The sequence below is a fragment of the Coturnix japonica genome, chromosome 12 (assembly GCF_054131305.1).
Source record: "Coturnix japonica strain WE chromosome 12, WE-NBRP24, whole genome shotgun sequence".
NCBI lineage: Eukaryota > Metazoa > Chordata > Aves > Galliformes > Phasianidae > Coturnix > Coturnix japonica.
The window spans coordinates 1,520,881-1,540,738 of NC_140674.1; the positions used below are offsets into that span (position 1 = coordinate 1,520,881).

Sequence of the window (19,858 nt, forward strand, 5' to 3'; positions counted from 1 at the left end):
TTGGGCTCTATGGTGTGGCTGTAGGGCCTTATGTGGTGTCTATGGGGCACTATGGGGTGCTATGGGGTACTGTGGGGAACTATGGGGTGTCTATGGGGCTCTATGGAGCAGTATGTTGTGTCTATGGGTCCCTATGGGGTGCAATGGGGTGCCGTGGGGCACAATGGCGTGTCTATGAGGCTCCATGGGCTGCTATGGGGCACTATGGAGTAGCTATGGGGTGCTATGGGGTCTCTTTGGGCCCCTATGGGGTGTGTATGGGGTGTCTATGGGGTGTCTATGGGGTGTCTATGGGGTGTCTATGGGGTGTCTATGGGGTGTCTATGGGGTGTCTATGGGGTGTCTATGGGGCACTATGGGTTTCTATGTGTCCCTATGGGTCTCAATTTATCCTTATGGCTCCCAATGACTGTCTATGGGTCTCTATGTGTCCCTATGGGTCCCAGTGTCTCTCTATGGGTCCCAATGTCTTCCTCTGGATCTCTATGGGTCCTTATGGGTCCCAGCGTCTCTCTATGTCCCCCTGTCTAGGTGGTAACTATACAGATGGTAACAAAGATGGTAACAAATGTACAGAGGTTCTAAGCGAGAGAGAAACTCACCGGTGGTGATGCCTTCGCTGAGGAAGCTGGGGCGGTCTTCACTGCAGAGCGATGTCCAAGAGATGCTGCCTCACAGAATCACAGAATTCTCAAGGTTGGAAAAGGGCTGCCAGCTTTTGTAGGAGAATAGCATGGGAGACAGTTGTGAAGGCTTTGCTGAAGTCCAAGTAGAGCACATCAACAGCCTTTCTTTCCTTCATCCATCAGATGGGTCACAGGATCGTAGAAGGAGATCAGATTGGTCAAGCAGGAGCTGCCCTTCACGAACCCATGCTGGCTAGGTCTGATCTCCTGCTCATCCCACACCTGCCGCATCTGTCATCTCCCTCAAGACAATTCGTTCCATTCCCTTCCCTGGCACCGAGGTCAGGCTAACAGGCCTGGAGTTGCCCGGATCCTCCTGACAACCTTGCTTGGAAATGGGAGTCACGTTGGCAAGCCTCCAGTCTTCTGGGACCTCACCCGGTAACAGGGAGCTCGGAAAGATAATGGAAAGCGGCTTGAGTGAGGGTCAGCCCTTAAATGAGGTCTCAGAGGAGGTGGAGTCGAGCTCCAGCCCTCCCGGGAGCACAGCTCCATTACTCTCACCTGTGCTCCCGCAGCTGACCCCACACTTGCCTCAGCTGATTAATCAGAGGTTCAGGCTGTGATTACCAATCTCCCATACAGCCCCTATGGGTCCCAGTGTTTCCCTATGGGTCTCTAGCTGTCCCTATATGTCTCCATGGGGTTATTATGCCTCCCAATGAGTCCCTATGTGTCTCTATGTCACTATATGGGGTCCCAATGTGTCCCAATGTCCCCCTATGGATCTCTATGTGTCCCTACGGGTCCCAGTGACTCCCTTTGGGTCACTAATGAGTCCCTATGTATCCCAATGTCCCCCCTATGGGTTGCTATGTGCCTCTATGGGGTCTCTTATGGGTAACTATCGGCCCAAATGTCTTCCTTTTGGTATCTATGGCTTTCAATGAGGTCCCTATGTGCCTCTATGCGTTCTCTTATGGGTCTTAGCCAGGTCCCTATGTGTCTCTATGGGTCTCACTGTCCCCCACTGTTATCCATGGGGTCCCTATGTGTCCCAGTGTCCCATTATGCGTACCAGTGTCTCCCTATGGGTCACTATGTGTCCCTATGTGTCCCAATGTCTCCCCTATGGGTTGCTATGTGCATCTATGGGGCCTCTTATGGGTATCTCTGGGCTCAAATGTCTTCCTATGGGTATCTATGGTTTTCAGTGTGGTCCCTATGTGCCTCTATGTGGTCTCTTATGGGTCTCAGCACGGTTTCTATGTGTCTCTATGGGTCTCACTGTCCCGCACTGTTATCCATGGGATCCCTATGTGTCCCCATGTCCCCCTATGGGTCCCAGTGTCTCCCTATGGGTCACTATGTGTCCCTATGTGTCCCAATGTCTCCCCTATGGGTTGCTATGTGCATCTATGGGGCCTCTTATGGGTATCTCTGGGCTCAAATGTCTTCCTATGGGTATCTATGGTTTTCAGTGTGGTCCCTATGTGCCTCTATGTGGTCTCTTATGGGTCTCAGCACGGTTTCTATGTGTCTCTATGGGTCTCACTGTCCCGCACTGTTATCCATGGGATCCCTATGTGTCCCCATGTCCCCCTATGGGTCCCAGTGTCTCCCTATGGGTCACTATGTGTCCCTATGTGTCCCAATTGTCCCTATATGGGTTCCTATGTGCCTCTATGGGGTCTCTTATGGGTATCTCTGGGCCCAAATGTCTTCCTATGGGTCTCTATGTGTTTCAAAGTGGCTCCTTTTTTTTCCTGTGTGTCTTAGTTGCTCCTAATGTGTCCCTATGAGTCTATATCGTGTCTCTATAGGTCCCAATGTGTCTCTATGTGTTCCTGTGTGTCTCTATGGTGTCCCTATGTGGTTTCCACGGGTCCCAGTGTCTCTCTATGCGTCACTATGTGCCTCTATGTTGTCTTCATGGGTTTGTATGGGGTCTCTATGTCTCTCTATGGGTCCCTATTGGTCCCAGTGGGTCCCTATGAGTCTCTATGATGTCTCCCTTTGTCCCCATATGGGTCCCAGTGTCTTTCTATGGGTCTCTATGGTACTCAGTGTGTCCCTATGAGGTTTCATTGGTTGTCTATGGAATTTCTATGGATCCCAGTGTTCCCCTATGGGGTCTCTATTGGTCTCTATGTGGTCCATATGTCTGTCTATGGGTCTCTATGGGTCCCAGTGTCCCCCTATATGTCCCAATGTCTCCCTATGGGTGTCTATGTGCGTCTATGTGGTCTCTATGGGGTGTCTATGAGGGGTTATGGGTCTTTATGCGTCCCTATGGGTTTCTATGGGATGCTCTGTGTATCTATGGTGCTCTATGGGGTAGTATGGGGTGCTCTGGAGTGGCTATGGGGCACTGTAGGGTGCCTATGGGGCTCTATGGAACAGAATGGGGTGTCTATGGGGCTCTATGAGGTCTGTATGGGGTTCAATGGGCCACTGTGTGTCGATGTGGGGCACTATGGGGTGGCTATTGGGTGCCTACTTGGCTCTATGGTGTTCTGTGGGTGGCTATGGGTTCTCTATGGGGCTCTATGTGGTGCCTATGGAGCTCTATGAGCTTTCTGAGGTTTCTATGGGTGTCTATGGAGCGCTATGTTGTGTCTATTGGGCAAAATGAGTTTCTATGGGTGGCTATGGGATCTCTATGGGGCACAATGGGTTGCCTATGGGGCTCTATGGGATGTCTATGGGCACTATGGGGTGTCTATGGGGCTCTATGGCGTTCTATGGGGTCTCTATGGCGCAGCTATAGGTCCTTATGTGGTGTCTATGTGGCACTATGGTGTGCTATTGGGTGCTGTGAGGCACTATGGGGTGCTTTGGGGCTCTATGGAGCAGTACAGGGTGTCTGTGGAACCCTACGGGGTGCAATGGGGTGCTGTGTGGCACAAGGGAGTGTCTATGAGGCTCCATGGGCTGCTATGGGGCACTGTGGAGTAGCTATGGGATGATTTGGGGTCTCTTTGTGCCCCTATGGGGCGCTATGGGTCACTATGTGGTGTCTATGGGGCTCAATGGTGTGGCTATGGAGTGCTGTAGGGTGGCTATGGGGTGCTTTGGGGTATCCTTGGGTTCATATGGGGCGCTATGGGTGACTATGGGGTGCTATGGGGTGCTATGGGGCTCTATGCGGAAGAATGGGGTCTCTATGGGGCGCTATGGTGTGGAGAGTGTTTATGCAGAATGGCTTCGTGAGAAAGGACATGATGAAACTCCACTAGTTAAATTGTAAGAGAAAGTACGTGACTGGAGGCAGCAGCTGAGGAGAAATCAGGATGTGAAAGACAGGATATGTAGCTAAAGACAGAATATGTATCTAGAGGCAAGGACGGCCTATGGGAAAAGCAAGATGTGTAGCAATGTATGGACATAGCTGTGAAGAAAAGTAACTATAAAGCTAACCACAAAGGTCAGATGAAGTAATGTCTAATTCACCAATCCTGAGCTTAACTTTTGCAATATGCATGAACTTATTACTGATTGTATAAATGAGATGCTGTAACACCTAATAAACGAGGCTTGTTGACCATGATAGCATGAGACTTGTCTCCCGCGGTTACTTCCAACAAATGGTGACCCTCGATGTGATAAGGAAAAAAGGGCTGCCACGAGAGAAGAACTGCGTTGGGTTCGGGTCCCGCAGCTAGACGGACGACGGACGACTGAACTTGGAGCTCCACGTCTCGAGTGACCACAGAGGTGGGCTCGACCGATACGTGCTGCCGAAGCCTGGAGGGCTGCAACGGTACCGACGTGAGTAAATATGGACAGGCAAGCAGCATATAATTTATTTACCGCTTTTCTTAAGCGGAGACAGTTTAAGGGGATAGACTTGGAAAAGGAACTCCCTAAGTTATTAGCGTATGGGTATGCTAAAGGGTTATTTCAGAATCCGCATTTAGTGTATGATCTTGCTGAGTGGCGTAAATTTGGAGATGTAATTTTTCAGGGAATGATAGATGGGGAGAAAATGGCTAAAAAATGCAGGAAGTGGTGGCGTGTGGTTTATAATGATTTGCTGCAATATCAGGCAGAAAAGGAAGCGGCAGAGCAAGCTAGTGCTGTGCAGGGGAGGAATAAGAATTATAATGAATGGTCAGATCGCCCGGTACCCCCTGCTTTGTCCACCGTAAAGTTGCCGCCGGCCGCCGAGCCTGCGTTGCCAGCGGCTGCGGAGCCGAGTGCCCCGTCTCCGTCTCCCGGCACGTCTGTATCAGACGAGCCGCCTGCATCGACCATGGCGCTACAGCCGGCCCCCTCGACCCCCCTTTGCAATGAGCCGCTCCCTGGGGCACAGAGTGACCTGGCGGAGGCCGTCGCGCGGGAGCGGGGGGGGGCTTGGGCTGCGCTGGCGCGGGATTGTTTAGAGGCGGGAGACGGTGAGGCGTTGGAAGCGGTGCAACAGATGGTGCTGCCAAATACTATCAGTGCTTTAGATTCGAAGTTGTTGTTACAATTGCGGTCTACGGTCAGTCAGTTTGGAGTAAAAAGTGAGCCAGCGAGACAGATACTGGATTATATCTGGAGTACTCAGGTTTTGTTGCCATCTGATTGTCAGGCTATAGCTAGGTTGATTTTTTTGCAGCACGAACAATTGCTATTTAATGCATATTGGGAAGAGATGTGCCAACAGAGAGTTGTGATAGTTAGGCAGCCCGGAGATCCCTTGTATAATGTCACCGTTGAAGAACTTTTAGGGGTGGGTCCTTTCATCCGGACAGAGGCCCAGGCTTTATTAGGACCAGTTAAATGTAGAGAGTCAATGTATCTGGCCAGGCAGGCTATGGGTAAGATCAAGGCACCAGGTGGGCTGCCGTCTTATATGGGAATCCGGCAGGGAAGAAATGAGGAATTTGGAGCGTTTCTAGATAAGGTAGCCGGAGCCATAGAGAAGGCTGGAGTACCAGAGTACATGAGGGAAATAATGCTAAAACATTGTGCACTTCAGAATTGTAATGCTACAGTTCGTGGCATTCTAAGTACTTTGAGGAGTAACTGGACAATAGAGGAGGCGTTAGACAGATTATCGAGTGTGCCCACGGGGGCTCAGGCTTTCATAGTTGAGGCTATTAAAGAGCTAGGGGCAGGATTAAAGGCACAGGCTGAGGCTTCTCAGAATCAAGTGTTAGCAGCTCTTGCACCCTTACAAGCGTCTGCGGTAACCAATTCCGGCCCAAGCACCTCTGTTAAATGTTTCCGGTGCGGCGTTAAGGGACATTTGCGACGGCATTGCCAAGCTGTCGGTGTGTGGTGCCAGAACTGCCGCTCGGACAACCACAACACCGTCACCTGCCGTCGCCGGTCGGGAAACCTCCAGCCCAGCGCGAGAAAGAACAGCGGCCGCGCTCCGACACAACCAGCCGTTCCCAGCCAGCGGCCGCCTGCCGCCCCCCCCACGTCGCTCGCCGCGTTGTCGGCCTCTACGGCCCCCCCCGCCCTTCAGTCCGCCTACGTCGCTCGTCGCGCCCCCGCCCTCTGCTTCGCCCACGTCGTTCTCTGCGCCTCGCCATGCCGCCCCCCCTCGTCGTGCGCGGCTGCGTCTGTGCAGCCCGTGTGTAACGTGGTTAAAGTCACGGACGGACCGAAACCAGGGGATCGTTGTGACCCCGGTCCTGTAGATCCAGAAAGAGAATCGGACGCATTTCCTCCTGATGATAATTTGAAGGCAGCAGGAATGACAAATTTCCCTACAGCGTACTGTGATGTCTTAGAGCAGTGCAGAAAAGAAGCAATATTAAAGGGTGATGCTATGGGAATCCCACATACTACAAAAACAGATAATGGGCCTGCATATACTTCTAAGGCCACTCAAACTTTCCTCCAAGAAGGGTGTGTTAAACATACTACAGCCATTGCTCATTCTCCCACTGAACAAGCTATCACTGATCACATTTATCAAACATTGAAATCCATTCTTATTATTAAACAAAAAAGGGGGAATATGGGAGACACACTACAAGAAATATTATGTAAGGTTTTGCTTGTTTTGCTTGTGCTGAAGCTTTTGAATCATGTTCATACAGATACAGCTTATGTGGATCGTCATTTTGAGGCTTCCCCAGTGCCAAAGGAACAGCCTATGGTTAATGTTTTGGAATATGGCCACAGGACATTGGGACTGTCCGCTACCACTGACAATTTGGGGTCGTGAATATGCTCGTATTTCCACAGGGACTGGCCCTATGTGGGTTCCAGCATGATATGTTCGGTCTCATCTGAAGGCAGAAAATAGCATCCAGCCTTTATAGTAATTGTAATTGTGTGTTTCTTACTTAGTGGTATTGCTTTGTAACTTGCTGTGTTATAGATAATATTAGTAATAGTTTGACATAGTGTGTGATTTTCTGTTTTACCAATGCAGTCTCAAGATTTAGAGTTTAAGGCATTAGCTAGGATGTTGTGTGCTTCTTCTATTTTAGTAATAGATCAGATGTGTGTTAAACAGGATTTGATCTAATCAATGCTAGAATCTACAGGAATAGCTCTTTTAATGTTTTAGTACTGTTTGGTTATGATGTTATTAGCCTATTAATTAGCTTTTCTTAATTTGCAAAGACAAAACCTGGAAAGGAATCCCAGTCAAAGAGATGACCCTGTATCATAGAACGGATACCTCTTTTACATCCAATTAATTGGGATCTGAAAATATAACCATGCATCATTTGACAAAAGTGCACGCTAATAGAACTAAATTTGATAGTTTGTTTTCCAAGCAGGTGTTCCACTTGGGCTCTATATCACGCACTGGCCATGCGGATGTGGTGTACAACTGGAAGAAATCCTTCAGACCCTGAATGCAGGAGAGAATCTGTGATGGGTGAGAGAGGAAAGGTGCACCTTGAAGCAGGGGACGCCCTGCTGGCACTACCTGTTGCATCCATCACCAACATGGCTTGCTGTTTCTCAAGGGTCAATAAGTAATAATGCCCCTAGTGATACTTTAGTACATTTGTCCTCTAAAATTGGTTCTATTTGACACGCTATTCCATTAAATTGTGCGATCATTAATCAATTATTAGCCCGGATAACTCAGTTGGTAGAGCATGGTTGTGAACATCCTAAAAGCATTTATTGCACAAATTTTAGTGGTCATTAAAATCAATATATTAGAGTATATGAAAATTGAAGACTTTTCCTGATCAGTTACAGATTAACACAATGGAACCCTCACGGATTTATTTTTATTTCTTTTTCAGCTACAATGCCCAAGCCACTGGAGGTAAAAGACCTGACCCTGGCTCAGTTCATGGTGTGACAAGGGATATCAGTCCTCCTAAGGCCTCCATATGGGATCGGAGGCCCTATGTAGAATTAGCAATATTCTGGTCCCGAAAAAATATCCAGAGTTATGGCCCTACTCGATATAGGGGCAGAAACGTCAATAATATATGGAGATCCATTAAATTCAATGGTAACAGAGTGATGATTGGAGGTTTTGGGGGACAGACCATTCCAGTCACCCAAACCTGGTTAAAACTGGGGGTCGGGCATCTCCCACCTCAGGAATGTAAGGTGTTTATTGCTCCAGTCCAAGAATATATTCCAGGCATAGATATCCTATGGGGTCTGGCCCTCCAGATGACTGTGGGAGGGTTCAGGCTCCAAAAAAGGTGTATTGTCCGGGCAGTGCAGGCAATACTGAGAGCCCGTGTGAAACATGAGCCACATATTCATGCAGCGGTACCTAGTATTGCCTCCCTGATGGACACATTGAATAGGGAGATTAAAACATACCATTGTGCCTTAGATTTGGCAAATGCATGTTTCATGTGATTGCTGAAGAATCACATGATCAGTTTGCATCCACATGGGAAGGCAGGCAGTGGACCTTTCAAGTCCTGCTGCAAGGGTATATATATATATATAGGCATATAGGTATATATATATATATATATATATATATATATATATTCACCAACATACTGTCATAATCTAGTCGTGTGCCACCTGGCTAAATGGGGAAAACTTGATAATGTCAACTTATATCAATATACTGATGATTTTCTGTTAACATTTGACTCATTATAGGCAGTGGGACAAGCAGCAGATTTGTTAACCACCTATCTGCAGGAAAGAGGGTGGGCTATAAATCCTCAGAAGGCGCAAAGTCCAGGCCTGTCTTTGAAATTCCTGGGGGTAGTTTGGTTAGGGAAAACCAAAGCACTACCCAGTGCTGTAATAGATAAGGTTCAGGCATTTCCAGTCCCTATGACACCAAAGGAGGAATTTTTAGGTATACTGGGGTACTGGCACTCCTCTGTATCTCATTTAGCGCAGCTGCTAAGACCACAATATAGACTCACTAAAAAGGGGCAACTATAGGATTGGGGGAAGACGAAAGAGGCTACTTTCCAACAGCAGTTCAACAAGCCCAAACATTGGGTATATTTGATCCTACCCTCCAAGCTGAATTAGATGTTCATGTTACTCAGGATGGTTTAGGCTGGGGCCTGTGGCAACGCCAGAGTTCTGTTCAGACTCCTAATGGATTCTGGTCTCAGGTTTGGCACGGAGCAGAGGAAAGATACAGTATGACTGAAAAACATACTGATTGGCTGCCTATTTGGCATTACAAGTGGTAGAGGCAATAACCCAATTGGCAGAGATCTTAGTTAAGATCACTCTGCCAATCCAGGGGTGGTTAAGGGATTTGACCCACCTTCCTAAGATGGGGGTGGCCCAAGCACAAACGGTGGCACAATGGGTCACTTATCTCAGCCAGAGAAGTAGTCTGCCTTCATCACCACTGAAAGAAGAATTGCAGAAGATCCTAAGCCCAGTGACGTACCATAGTGATGCACCAAAAGAAATGTTGGTCACTCCACCAGAGAAGAGTCCCATTTAGGAAGGAAAATATCCTATTCCTGAAGATGCCTGGTACACAGATGGATCCAGCAAGGGCAACCCAAGCAAGTGGAGAGCAATAGCACATATCATTCTTCTACCGAGACAATCTGGTTTGATGAGGGGGATGGTCAGAGCAGCCAATGGGCAGAACTGGAAGCTGTGTGAATGTTTATAACCAAGGAACCCAGTGATGGTATCCTGAACATCTGTACAGATAGTTGGGCTGTGTACTGGGGACTCACTCTTTGGATTGCATAGTGGACTGCCCAGGAATGGCCTATCCATGCCCTACCAAGCTGGGGTAAAGACATGTGGTTAGACATATGGAATGCAGTTAAACACATGACTGTACGTGTCTACCATGTCTCTGGTCACCAGCCCGTACAGTCACTGGGAAATGATGAAGCCAACACTCAGGCCCGAGTTTGATGGATTGAGAATTCACAGTCTGAGAACATTGCCCGTTGATTACATCAGAAACTATGGCATGCTGGACAAAAGATGGTGTGGGCAGCTGCTAAAGCATGCTAAAGATGCAACTATCTGACATTGCACAGGCATGTCAAGATTGTGATGCTTGCTCTAAGATGAGACGGAGATACTTGCCTGAAACAAGGGCCCACATTGCTAGAGGATACAGTCGTCTCCAGCTATGGCAGGTTGATTACATCAGGCCCCTCCCTTGGTCTGAGGGGGTGAGATATGCCTTGACCTGCATTAGCACTGTGAGTGGGTGCTACAGGCCTATCTGGTGCCAAAAGCAAATCAGGCATGCACCATCAAGGCATTCACTAAACTGATGTCTACCTATGGACACCTCAAGTTATCGAGAGTGACCAAGGGACTCATTTTACTGTTACAACAATACAGCACTGGGCAGAAGAAAACAACATTGAATGGTGATTCCACCATATAATCCATCTGGGGCAGGCCTCATTGAACTTTATAATGATATTCTCAAGGCTGCCCTGAAGACAGACTCTCAGTCCCTGCAGGGGTGGACAAAAAGACTATGAAACTCTGCAGGACCTGAATGAAAGACCTTGAGGTGGCAGACCTAGTGCCCTGAAAACGCAACAAAAAATATGGGCCTCCCCACTTAAGATCCAAATTACAGGCACTGATATTCAGGTAAGACCCCAGATTGGTAACAAAAATAATCTTCTGCTCCCAATCCCTGAGAATTTAGAAGCAGGAACCCATAGGATAAGGTGGCCTTGGAAGGTGCAGGTAGGACCCAAGTGGTGTGGCCTACTTGCAGCTTAGGGGAGACTGTTGGAGGTGGGAGACCTGGTAGTCCCTCCGGTGATAGGTACATGGCCCACGGACATTGTGGTCAACATTCCAATCTTTATTGCCAAAGGGACCCCCATCATGTCCCTATGGCAGATCAAGACACCTCCTTTGGTGCCAGATACAGTAATGCAACTGCGTATCTCTGGTCAAAGGGTATGGTATAGGCGACCGAGGCATGCCCTAGTACAAGCTGAAGTGGGTTAAGTATGACTTAGTTGCCATTCCTTATCACTCCCATGACTGGACTGCTGCTGTGAATGGCTATAAGCTCTTCAGAAGGGATAGGCAAAGGAGTGACAGTGGTGAGGCTCTTTATGTTAGAGAGTATTTTGCTGTTGTTGAGCAGATCATCTTGAGTGAGATCAGCTGGTAGGTGCAGGACAACCAGGGGTCAGGACAAGCCAGTGTTGTGGTTTTGTTCCTGATATTCCACATCAGAACATTATGCAGAATAGTGGCCGTTAAATAGTTCATGTCCTGGTTCTGTGCATTTTGGGTTCCCAGAGGGGAGGGGCGGTATACCCGGAGAACTTGGTGCGAGGAGGATGGGGGTGGGACTCCAGAGCAGACCCCAGCCATTCTCTGCCTCTGGCCTGGTTTGACTCATACTTTGTGTACTGTTCTCTCTCTCTCATTTTGCTTGATTTGGTTACATTTAGTAAATTCCCATTCCTCCTCAGATCATTGTCATTGTGTTTTCTCTTTGTTAAAACGATCTGCTCACTCTCTGCCTTTCTCCCTTGTCCGGAGCATGTAGCCGGTGCTGGCTGGGTCGCAGCAAATCCCTTCCTTTTTTTTCCTTTGCTCCTTTGTCTCTCCTTTTAATTTTCCTGGGTTCTGTGCCCCGCTGTCATGGACCTACATCTAAAGGTAACCCCGTGACAGCCAGCATATGCTCATGAAAAGCACGTCCTGTTTGACCAACCTCATTTCCTTCTATGATCAAGTCACCAGCCTAGTGGATAAAGGAGGGAAAGGCTGTTGACATAGTCTACCTAGACTTAGCAAAGCTTTGACTTTGACTGTGACTTTGACTGTGTCTCCCAAGGTATTCTACTGGAGAAGCATTGTGCTGGGTGTCAGATCTGTATTTTTAAGTAAGAGAAGTCTTATATACCTTTTCATCCTTTACATCTCCAGAGAAATTTTAAGGTACCTATTTCTCTGGGCAAGGTTTTGATAATAAAGAACAAACAACTAAAAACCCAGCTTTCCCAGGTATTAGAATAGTGATCTCAGCTGGTATAAAAAAAATAAATAGCACTCTCTCTGGTGACCTTGGTGTGATTTGAAACCATCATCTAGAGTGCATACACAGTGCAATATCCTTAAAAGCATAGTAGCTCTGACCCCCCCCCCCCAACCCTGCCAGAGAGAGTTCAACAGCCGAAATGATTTTTGATCTGAACCAAAATAGTCATCTGTACATTCTTAAAAGGAAACAATAGAAAATGATGAAAATATGGGAGCCTCTTCAGCACTGCCTGTAGGACTGTTAGTACCAAGCCTAACTCAGTTTGAAGCAAAACATTTGGCCTTCTCCTAACTACTGGCTGTCCTTGCTTGCTGATATTTGCAACGATTCTGTTTCTTTCACAGATTCCATTTTAGTTTGTGGTTTAATACTTAAAAAAAAAAAAAAAAGTTATGGTATAGTTAACAGCTGTGCATTTCAGACAAGTACAGCAGGCATTTTAAACTATGTCTTTGAATAGGTCTATTTGGTGAAGAAAAAAATCACCCAAGACATAATGGGGCAGTGCAGGAATACTGTGTTTTGAACATCAAAGGGGTCTGCACATATTTTTTCCATGTGGTGTGCATACTGCACAGAAAACAATTCACGGCATGGCAGCATACTTGCATTGTTCCCAGTACCTCCAGTGAGTGAGAAGAAGATGGAATCTCTAAACAAGAAACAGAATGGTAAGTTTGTGCTGGTAATTTTTCTACTCCATTCATAATGATGAGGAAGTTTTCAAATTAACAAACTATTTTCTATCAGTGATTTTAGTCATGGTATGATTGTGAATATTTCATGCATTTACATTTCTTTTGAGGCAGATTACATTGTGGGTTTTTTGTTGTTGTTGTTGTTTTAATGAAAATTGGTTTCTGATTTAGACTTACTTCAGCAAGTTAACCAGGTCCTTTACTTGGACTTCCAGGAGGTCATCTGAGTTCCCTGGGCACTAAACTAAAGCATGTGCCTTGGCAAACTGGGTTTATAAAGATAAAATAAGGCTTTAAAGACAGGATTAATAGTTTTCTTGGGATGACTAAGGAATTCTTACAGTAAGGTGTGGTTTTGTTTTTTTTTTGTCTGGCAGCTGAACTGTCAAGAGAGGACTGTGCCCATCAGATCTCACTGGTGGCAAGTCCAACGTTGGAAATGAGCTTATTTTAAACATAATGCCAGCTGTGTGCCCAGGTGACAGGTGCCTAGATATTCAAGAAGGCCAATGGCATCCTGGCTTGTACCAGGAATGGTATGGTGAGCAGCACTAGGGAAGTCATCCTGCCCCTGTACTTGGCTTTGGTGAGGCCTCACCTCAAGTACTGTGTTCAGTTTTGGGCACCTCAGTACAAAAAGGACATGGAGGTACTGGAGCAGGTCCAGAGAAGGACAACGAGGCTTGTGAAGGGCTTGGAAAATCAGCCCTATGAGGAGAGGCTGGGGCTGTTTAGTCTGGGGAAAAGGAGGCTGAGGGGAAACCTTATTGCTGTCTTCCATGATCTGAAAGGTTCTTACAGTGAAAGTGGGGCAAGTCTCTTTTCACTGGTGACAGATGACAGGATGAGGGGAAACGGCCTCAAGTTGCACCAAGGTAAGTTTAGGTTGGACGTTAGGAAACAGTTCTTTACAGAAAGGGTAGTTAAACACTGGAATAGACTCCCCAGGGAGGTGCTTGAGTCGCCATCCCTGGATGTGCTTAAGAGCCATTTGGATGTGGTGCTTGGGGATGATTTAGCAGAGGGTTGTTAGAGTTAGGGTACTATGGTTAGGCTGTGGTTGGACTTGATGATCTGTGAGATCTTTTCCAACCTGGCTATGATTCTATAAGGGAATTAGTCCAGTTTCCATTTAAATCGCTGGCAAAACTCCAGCTATATTTAACAAGAGAGAGGCTGAGGCAACAGACATACAAAATCCTGAACCTAGATTTTATCCCAGCTTTTTTAATATATCCATGGCTCATGCTGAGTATTTACCAGGATTAAGAGTGAGCAGATTGTTTGGGCAGATTTATATTGCTATTCATTGTAAGAAGTACCGATATTGTCCTTAATAAGAAGTAGTCATTTGTTTAAAAAAAAAAAAAAGAACAAAAAAACCCCAAAAGACAAACAAACAAAACAAACAAACAAACAAAAAAACCAACATGCACACACACACACGAAAAAAAACCAAAACAACAAAGCACTTGTTGGCAAGGTAAACTCTCACAGTTTCAAGCTAACTAATGAAGTGTAATAATGTTATGTACAATAATTGGTTGAGTACCTCTCTTACTGTTTCTAGTCCCCTTCCAGCAAAGTGTTAGGCACATGTTTGTAGGCACCTGACTGCTCTGAATTCAATCTGACTACCCTACTGAGTGTGGGTTTTGAGGAAGGCATAAGATCTAAATTACCTGGGGTCCTTTGTGTTATAACTGTGTTGTCTGTTTGGCTCCCTTGTGAAGCTGGCTGTGCCCAGATGTGACACCTGTGCCAATTATTTTGTAGGGGGGAAACTCCTGACATCTGTGACTTCATGCTGTCAGATTAGGATTATGTAACAGCCTTGCATGTTCATTGGTACAGTAAGATTGCATTTGTCACAGAATCACAAAATTCCAAGGGTTGGAAGAGATGTTAAGAAATCATAGAGTCTAACCTCCCTGATAAAGCGCGTTTGTTACAATAGGTTGTACAGGTAGGTGTCCAGATGGGACTTAAATATCTCCATAGCAGGAGACTCCACAACCACCTCCCTGGACAATCTATCCCAGTGCTCTGTTACCCTTACCTTAAAGAAGTTCTTCTGCATGTTTGTATGGAATTTTCTGTGTTCCACTATTAGGCCATCTCTCGTCCTCTCACGATGCACCACTGAAAAGAGCCTGGCTTCATCCATTTGCCTCCAATCTCTCTTCAGATATTTATAAACATTTAACAGATCCTCTCTGAGTCTTTCCCCAGACTGAACAGCCTCAGGTCTCTCAGCCTATGGAAGATGCTCCAGGCCCTTTAATCATTTTTGTGGCCTTCCGCTGGACTCCTCCTAGGAGATTCCTGTCTTTTTTGAACAGAGGAGTCCAGAACTGGACACAGTATTCTAAACGATGAAAGATCCCCTCCCTTGACCTACTGGCCATGATCTTTTTAATGCACCTCAGGATCCCATTGGCCTTATTGACCACAAGGTCACACTGCTGGCTCAATGCCAACCTGCTGTCCTCTAGGACCCCCAGGTCCTTCTCCACAGAGCTTATCTCCAGTAGATCATTCCTTAACCTGTACTGATGCATGTGGTTATTCCTCCTGAGGTGCATGACTCTGCACTTGCTCTTGTTAATCCTTGTCAGGTTCCTCCTTCACCAGCTCTCCTGTCTGATAAGGTCTTGGCTGTGCTAAGTTTCATAACAAGGATGTTGTGGGAGATGGTGTCAAACACCTTGCTGAAGTCAAGGTAGACAACATGCAGTGCTCTCCACCCCATCTACACAGCCAAGGATGGCATCACAGAGGGGTCACTAAATTTGTTGCCATTTTGTCACCAACATGGTGTCAGAAGAGATGTATGGCAGTCAAGTGCAGTGCTGTTAGCAAGGCCAGGATTTAGCTGTGGGCTGTGTGTGCATGCTCGTCACCTGTGACTCAGTCCTAATGAAGGCAGTAGATGATTCCAAGCATGTGTTTTATAAATATGTCTTTAGATATGCAGACACTTCAGTATTTGAAAAATATCTACTTCTTAAATTAGCCATGATCTTTAACTTCCTCCTGTCCATCCTGGAAAAAACAAAAGCAAAGGAAACACAAGTTTTACAAAAACCTATATCCTGAATTAAACAAAAAATAAATGTGCAGGGATCTAAAATTGTTTTTCCAAAGGGGAGGGTCAGGGGGAGGGGGAAGTCAGACTCCAGCCTGAGAAATGCATCTGTGATTCATGCCTTTCAATATAGTTACTACAAAACCACTAGGAATATACACATTTCCTTATGTATCACAGTAGCCACTTTATATATATGGACAGTCCAGTTCCCTGACACTATATTTGCTGCTGTCTTTGTGTATATGTAGAATTTAGGCTTCATAGCAGTATTCTGAGGAGAGAAGGGGAACCGGAGGTAACAGCTGCCCTCTTATTAGTGATGCAAGACTCAATTGAGAAAATATACATAAGCAAAAAGACTAGGATTCCAAAAACAGATAGATCAGGAAAAAAAACAACATCCATCATTAAAGACGAGGTGACAAAATAACAGTCACCAAGGAAAGGGATTCGCCATTTGTGATTTGAATTTGCCACCCACTGAAAACAATGGCAAAACTCTCACTGAATTAAATGCATCAGTCCTTTGCACAGGACTGGTCAGATGCTATTCAGGGATTTATGTATATATGCCAAATAATGCTGTTTTCATCAGATAAATTACTCACCAAATCCGTCATCCCACTGTTTCTTTTCTGGCAGAACTCCTGATGAAGTCAATGGGAGTATTGTCTGCATAGCATCTTTAGGACGGGGCACAAGGTTAAATGAAATGCATGTGTGGCTCACCAGGCCTGGCCTTGGGCACCTCCACGGATGGGGCACCCTCTGCTCTCTCAGCTCTCTCAACAACAGTGAGCTCAGCCTCAGTACTTTGTACGGGAAAGTATAATGGTTAAAGTAACTGAGGTGGACTGCCCTGTTCATCTAGGAACATTTTAGTAGCATTTTAAGATTTGCAAGGAACCTTAAATAAGACAACAATAATAGTAGCTCTTTATATGCTCCACATGTCTGGAAGATTATCAGTGTGAGAAATGCCTTGGATTTGTGTCTCTGGAAATGGCGTTTTGTGAGTTGGAAAATAGCTACGGAGAACACTGCATGTTGAAGGGCACTGAAGAGTGCTCAGTGCTTAAGTATGCCAGGGCGGACAGCGGAGTTCAGAAGAGCTCTGACAGCGCTCCAGTTCTCGTGTGGGTCTCAGCCCCGGCAGGAAGCAGAGGGCACTGAGGTGCCGCTCGCCTCGTGAGGATTCTCTCGTGCCCTCCGCGTCATCCCGAGCGGATTCCGGGAGTGACACCGTGGGACGGGACCGCCGCAGCCGCGCGGCTCTGCCGGCACCCACCGCCACGCGCGGCCGCCGGCGGCCGCAGAGCGCTCTACGAAAACTTTCGTTCCGGAGCTGCTGGGACGGGCCAGGCTCCCGGAGCGGCAGGGCGGGCGCTGGGGCGGGGCGGCGGCGCCGGGCGGGAGGCGGCCCGGGCCGGGGGACTCGTGGCCGCCCCTGCCACTCTCAGACGGCCCGCGCCCCGCAGCGGTGCGGCCCGGCCCGGTCGCTAGGTGCGAGATGGCCGCCGGTGGGAGCCGAGGGCTGCTGCGGCTGTGGCTGCTGGCGGCGGCGGCGGGGCTGGCGGCGGGCAGGGCTCCTAGCTGCCATGAAGTGCGGACAGCGTTCCAGCTGCAGCAGATCGGGCCCCTCAAGCTGGTCCCCGACGTGCCCACGGCCGGTCAGTACCGCCCGCACCGCGGGGCCGCTGTTTGGGGAGCTGCGGGCGGCGCGCATCCTCCCGGGATCGCGTTCGGGTCCCGCTCGGTGCCGCGTCGCCGTCGGAGCGCTGCTGCCTTCGGCCCGTGGGAGGCAGCCGGGGGCCGGTGGGGGCTCGGCACGAAGCTCACGCGTGTCTGTAAAAATCCGAGGGAGCGAGAGATCAGGGAGACGTCAGGTATTTCTTGCTGGTCGTCACCGGAAGCCGCGGACTTTCTTTTTCCTCCCCCCCCCCCCCCCCCCCCCCCCCACAACGTTTCTTTACGGCTACTGCGATCCTTACACTGAGTAATTCGCGCAGGAAAACCCTTACTGGAATTATCCCTTAGAAGGCAAATTTGCAGCCGAGTTATTAAGGAATGCTTGTTTTGCTGACCAGATGTAGAAGTCCTAGGGATGTGTCGTAAATTCTGAATTCGGAAGTTTTCTTGTGTGTAAGTTCAGAAACTCATTGACAGAGGCAGGAGTTAGACTTTGGAGGTATATGATCACAACTCGGATTTGCTCTGTTGCGCAGCATGTCCACAGCGTTTAGTATTCGTGAAAGTTGATGAGTAGTGTGATGGTCCTTTTTTGTCTTAAATATAGTGGAAAAGTTGCACGTAGTAAGAGGTTTGTTTCCTAAGTACTCTCTTGAATTCATTGTAAAGGAATGAAGAGCTTCACAGAGCTAAATTATGTTAATCTTTTTGAATGACCGTATACCTATCTGGATAATGAATTAATTTCCCCTCTTTCCTCGTGTTTTAAGAAAAATGTTTGCAAGACTGGAACATCAGAGAAAAGGCTGCTGGTCTCTTACAGAACAGCCTGTAGCTGCCTCTGGCTGGTGTGCTACCTGTGTGCGTGCCAGGATGGCAGACTGAGTGGTTAACTTTGTTTTCAGATCCTTTTAGATCACTTGAAGCCTGCAGAGGCTGATGAAAAGGATGTTTAATTGAGATTAGTTTTGAGTGTGTTTTCTGCATTGGTTTCTGTCTGAGCAGAGGCAGCTCACACAGAATCACACAGAATCACAGAATGACCCGGGTTGGAAGGGACCTCAAGGATCACGTTGTTCCAACCCCCCTGCCTAGCAGGGCGCCCAGGGCCCTGTCCAACCTGGTCTTGAACACCTCCAAAGATGGGGCATCCACAACCTCCCTGGGCAGCCTGTTCCAGGGCCTAACCACTCTCCTAGTGAAGAACTTCCCCCTAACATCTAACCTAAATCTTCCCTCTTTTAACTTAAAACCATTTCCCCTAGTCCTGCTATTGTCAGCCCTTTCGAAGAGTTTACTCCCCTCCTGGGAGTAAGTTCCCTTCAGGTACTGAAAGGCTGCAATGAGGTCACCCCGCAACCTTCTCTTCTCCAGGCTGAACAAGCCCAACTCCCTCAGCCTGTCCTCATAGGGGAGGTGCTCCGGCCCCCTGACCATCTTTGTGGCCCTCCTCTGGATCCTTTCCAAAATCTCCATGTCTTTTTTGTACTGAGGGCTCCACACCTGGACACAGTACTCCAGATGGGGCCTCACAAGAGCAGAGTAGAGAGGGACAATCACCTCCCTATCCCTGCTGACCACCCCTCTCCTGATGGAGCCCAGGATCCCATTTGCTTTCCGGGCCGCCAGAGCGCACTGCTGGCTCATGTTGAGTTTTTCGTCCATCAGGACCCCCAGGTCCTTCTCTGCCGAGCTGCTCTCAAGGACCACTCCTCCCAGCCTGTACAGGTGCCTGGGGTTCTTCCGGCCCAAGTGCAAAACCTTGCACTTTGCCGTGTTGAACCTCATTAGGTTCACCCGAGCCCAGCTTTCCAGCCTGTCAAGGTCCCTCTGAATGGCATCCATTCCCTCCACCGTATCGACTGCACCACTCAGCTTGGTGTCGTCAGCAAACTTGCTGAGGGTGCACTCCATTCCCTCATTGATGTCATTAATAAAGATGTTAAAGAGCACCGGTCCCAAGACAGACCCTTGAGGGACACCGCTCATTACCGGCCTCCACCTGGACATAGAGCCATTGACCACCACCCTCTGTCTGCGGCCTTTCAACCAATTGCTTATCCATCTAGTTGTCCACCCATCAAATCCACTTCCCTCCAATTTGGAGATGAGGATGTGATGGGGGACCATGTCAAAGGCCTTGCTCAGGTCCAGGTAAATGACATCGGTCACCTTCCCTTTGTCCACCAACGCCGTCACTCCATCATAGAAGGCCACAAGATTAGTTAAGCATGACCTTCCCCTGGTGAAGCCGTGCTGGCTGTCTCGGATCACGTGCTCGTTCTTTATGTGATCGAGCATGTTGTCCAGGAGGATCTGTTCCATCATCTTCCCAGGC

General features: G+C 47.8%; 2 protein-coding genes and 1 long non-coding RNA gene across 13 annotated transcripts in view; 2 read left to right on the forward strand and 1 right to left on the reverse strand.

Moving 5' to 3' along the window:
• Positions 1-601: 601 nt before the first annotated feature.
• On the forward strand, positions 602-8,088 carry LOC146758725 (uncharacterized). The gene is made up of 2 exons (XM_085512497.1): positions 602-696; positions 810-8,088. Exon 2 carries the CDS (start codon positions 4,408-4,410, stop codon positions 6,793-6,795), a length of 2,388 nt encoding a protein of 795 aa, XP_085368623.1. The 5' UTR covers positions 602-696; positions 810-4,407; the 3' UTR covers positions 6,796-8,088.
• A 3,489-nt stretch (positions 8,089-11,577) lies between these two features.
• On the reverse strand, positions 11,578-17,163 carry LOC146758726 (uncharacterized). Its single transcript, XR_014933102.1, has 2 exons — positions 16,440-17,163; positions 11,578-15,785 (listed from the first exon to the last, which is right to left on the reverse strand). It is a non-coding gene; the product is annotated as an uncharacterized LOC146758726 (long non-coding RNA).
• Positions 17,164-17,305: 142 nt separating this feature from the next.
• Positions 17,306-19,858, forward strand: part of LOC107317829 (glypican-5-like) — a 364,600-nt gene continuing 362,047 nt past the window's right edge. For all 11 annotated transcript variants that reach the window (XM_085512501.1, XM_085512502.1, XM_085512504.1 and 8 more), the window contains exon 1: positions 17,306-17,501. In XM_085512501.1, coding sequence (XP_085368627.1) covers positions 17,342-17,501 — 160 coding nt within the window. In that variant the 5' untranslated portion in view covers positions 17,306-17,341. The remainder of the gene's footprint in view (positions 17,502-19,858) is intronic.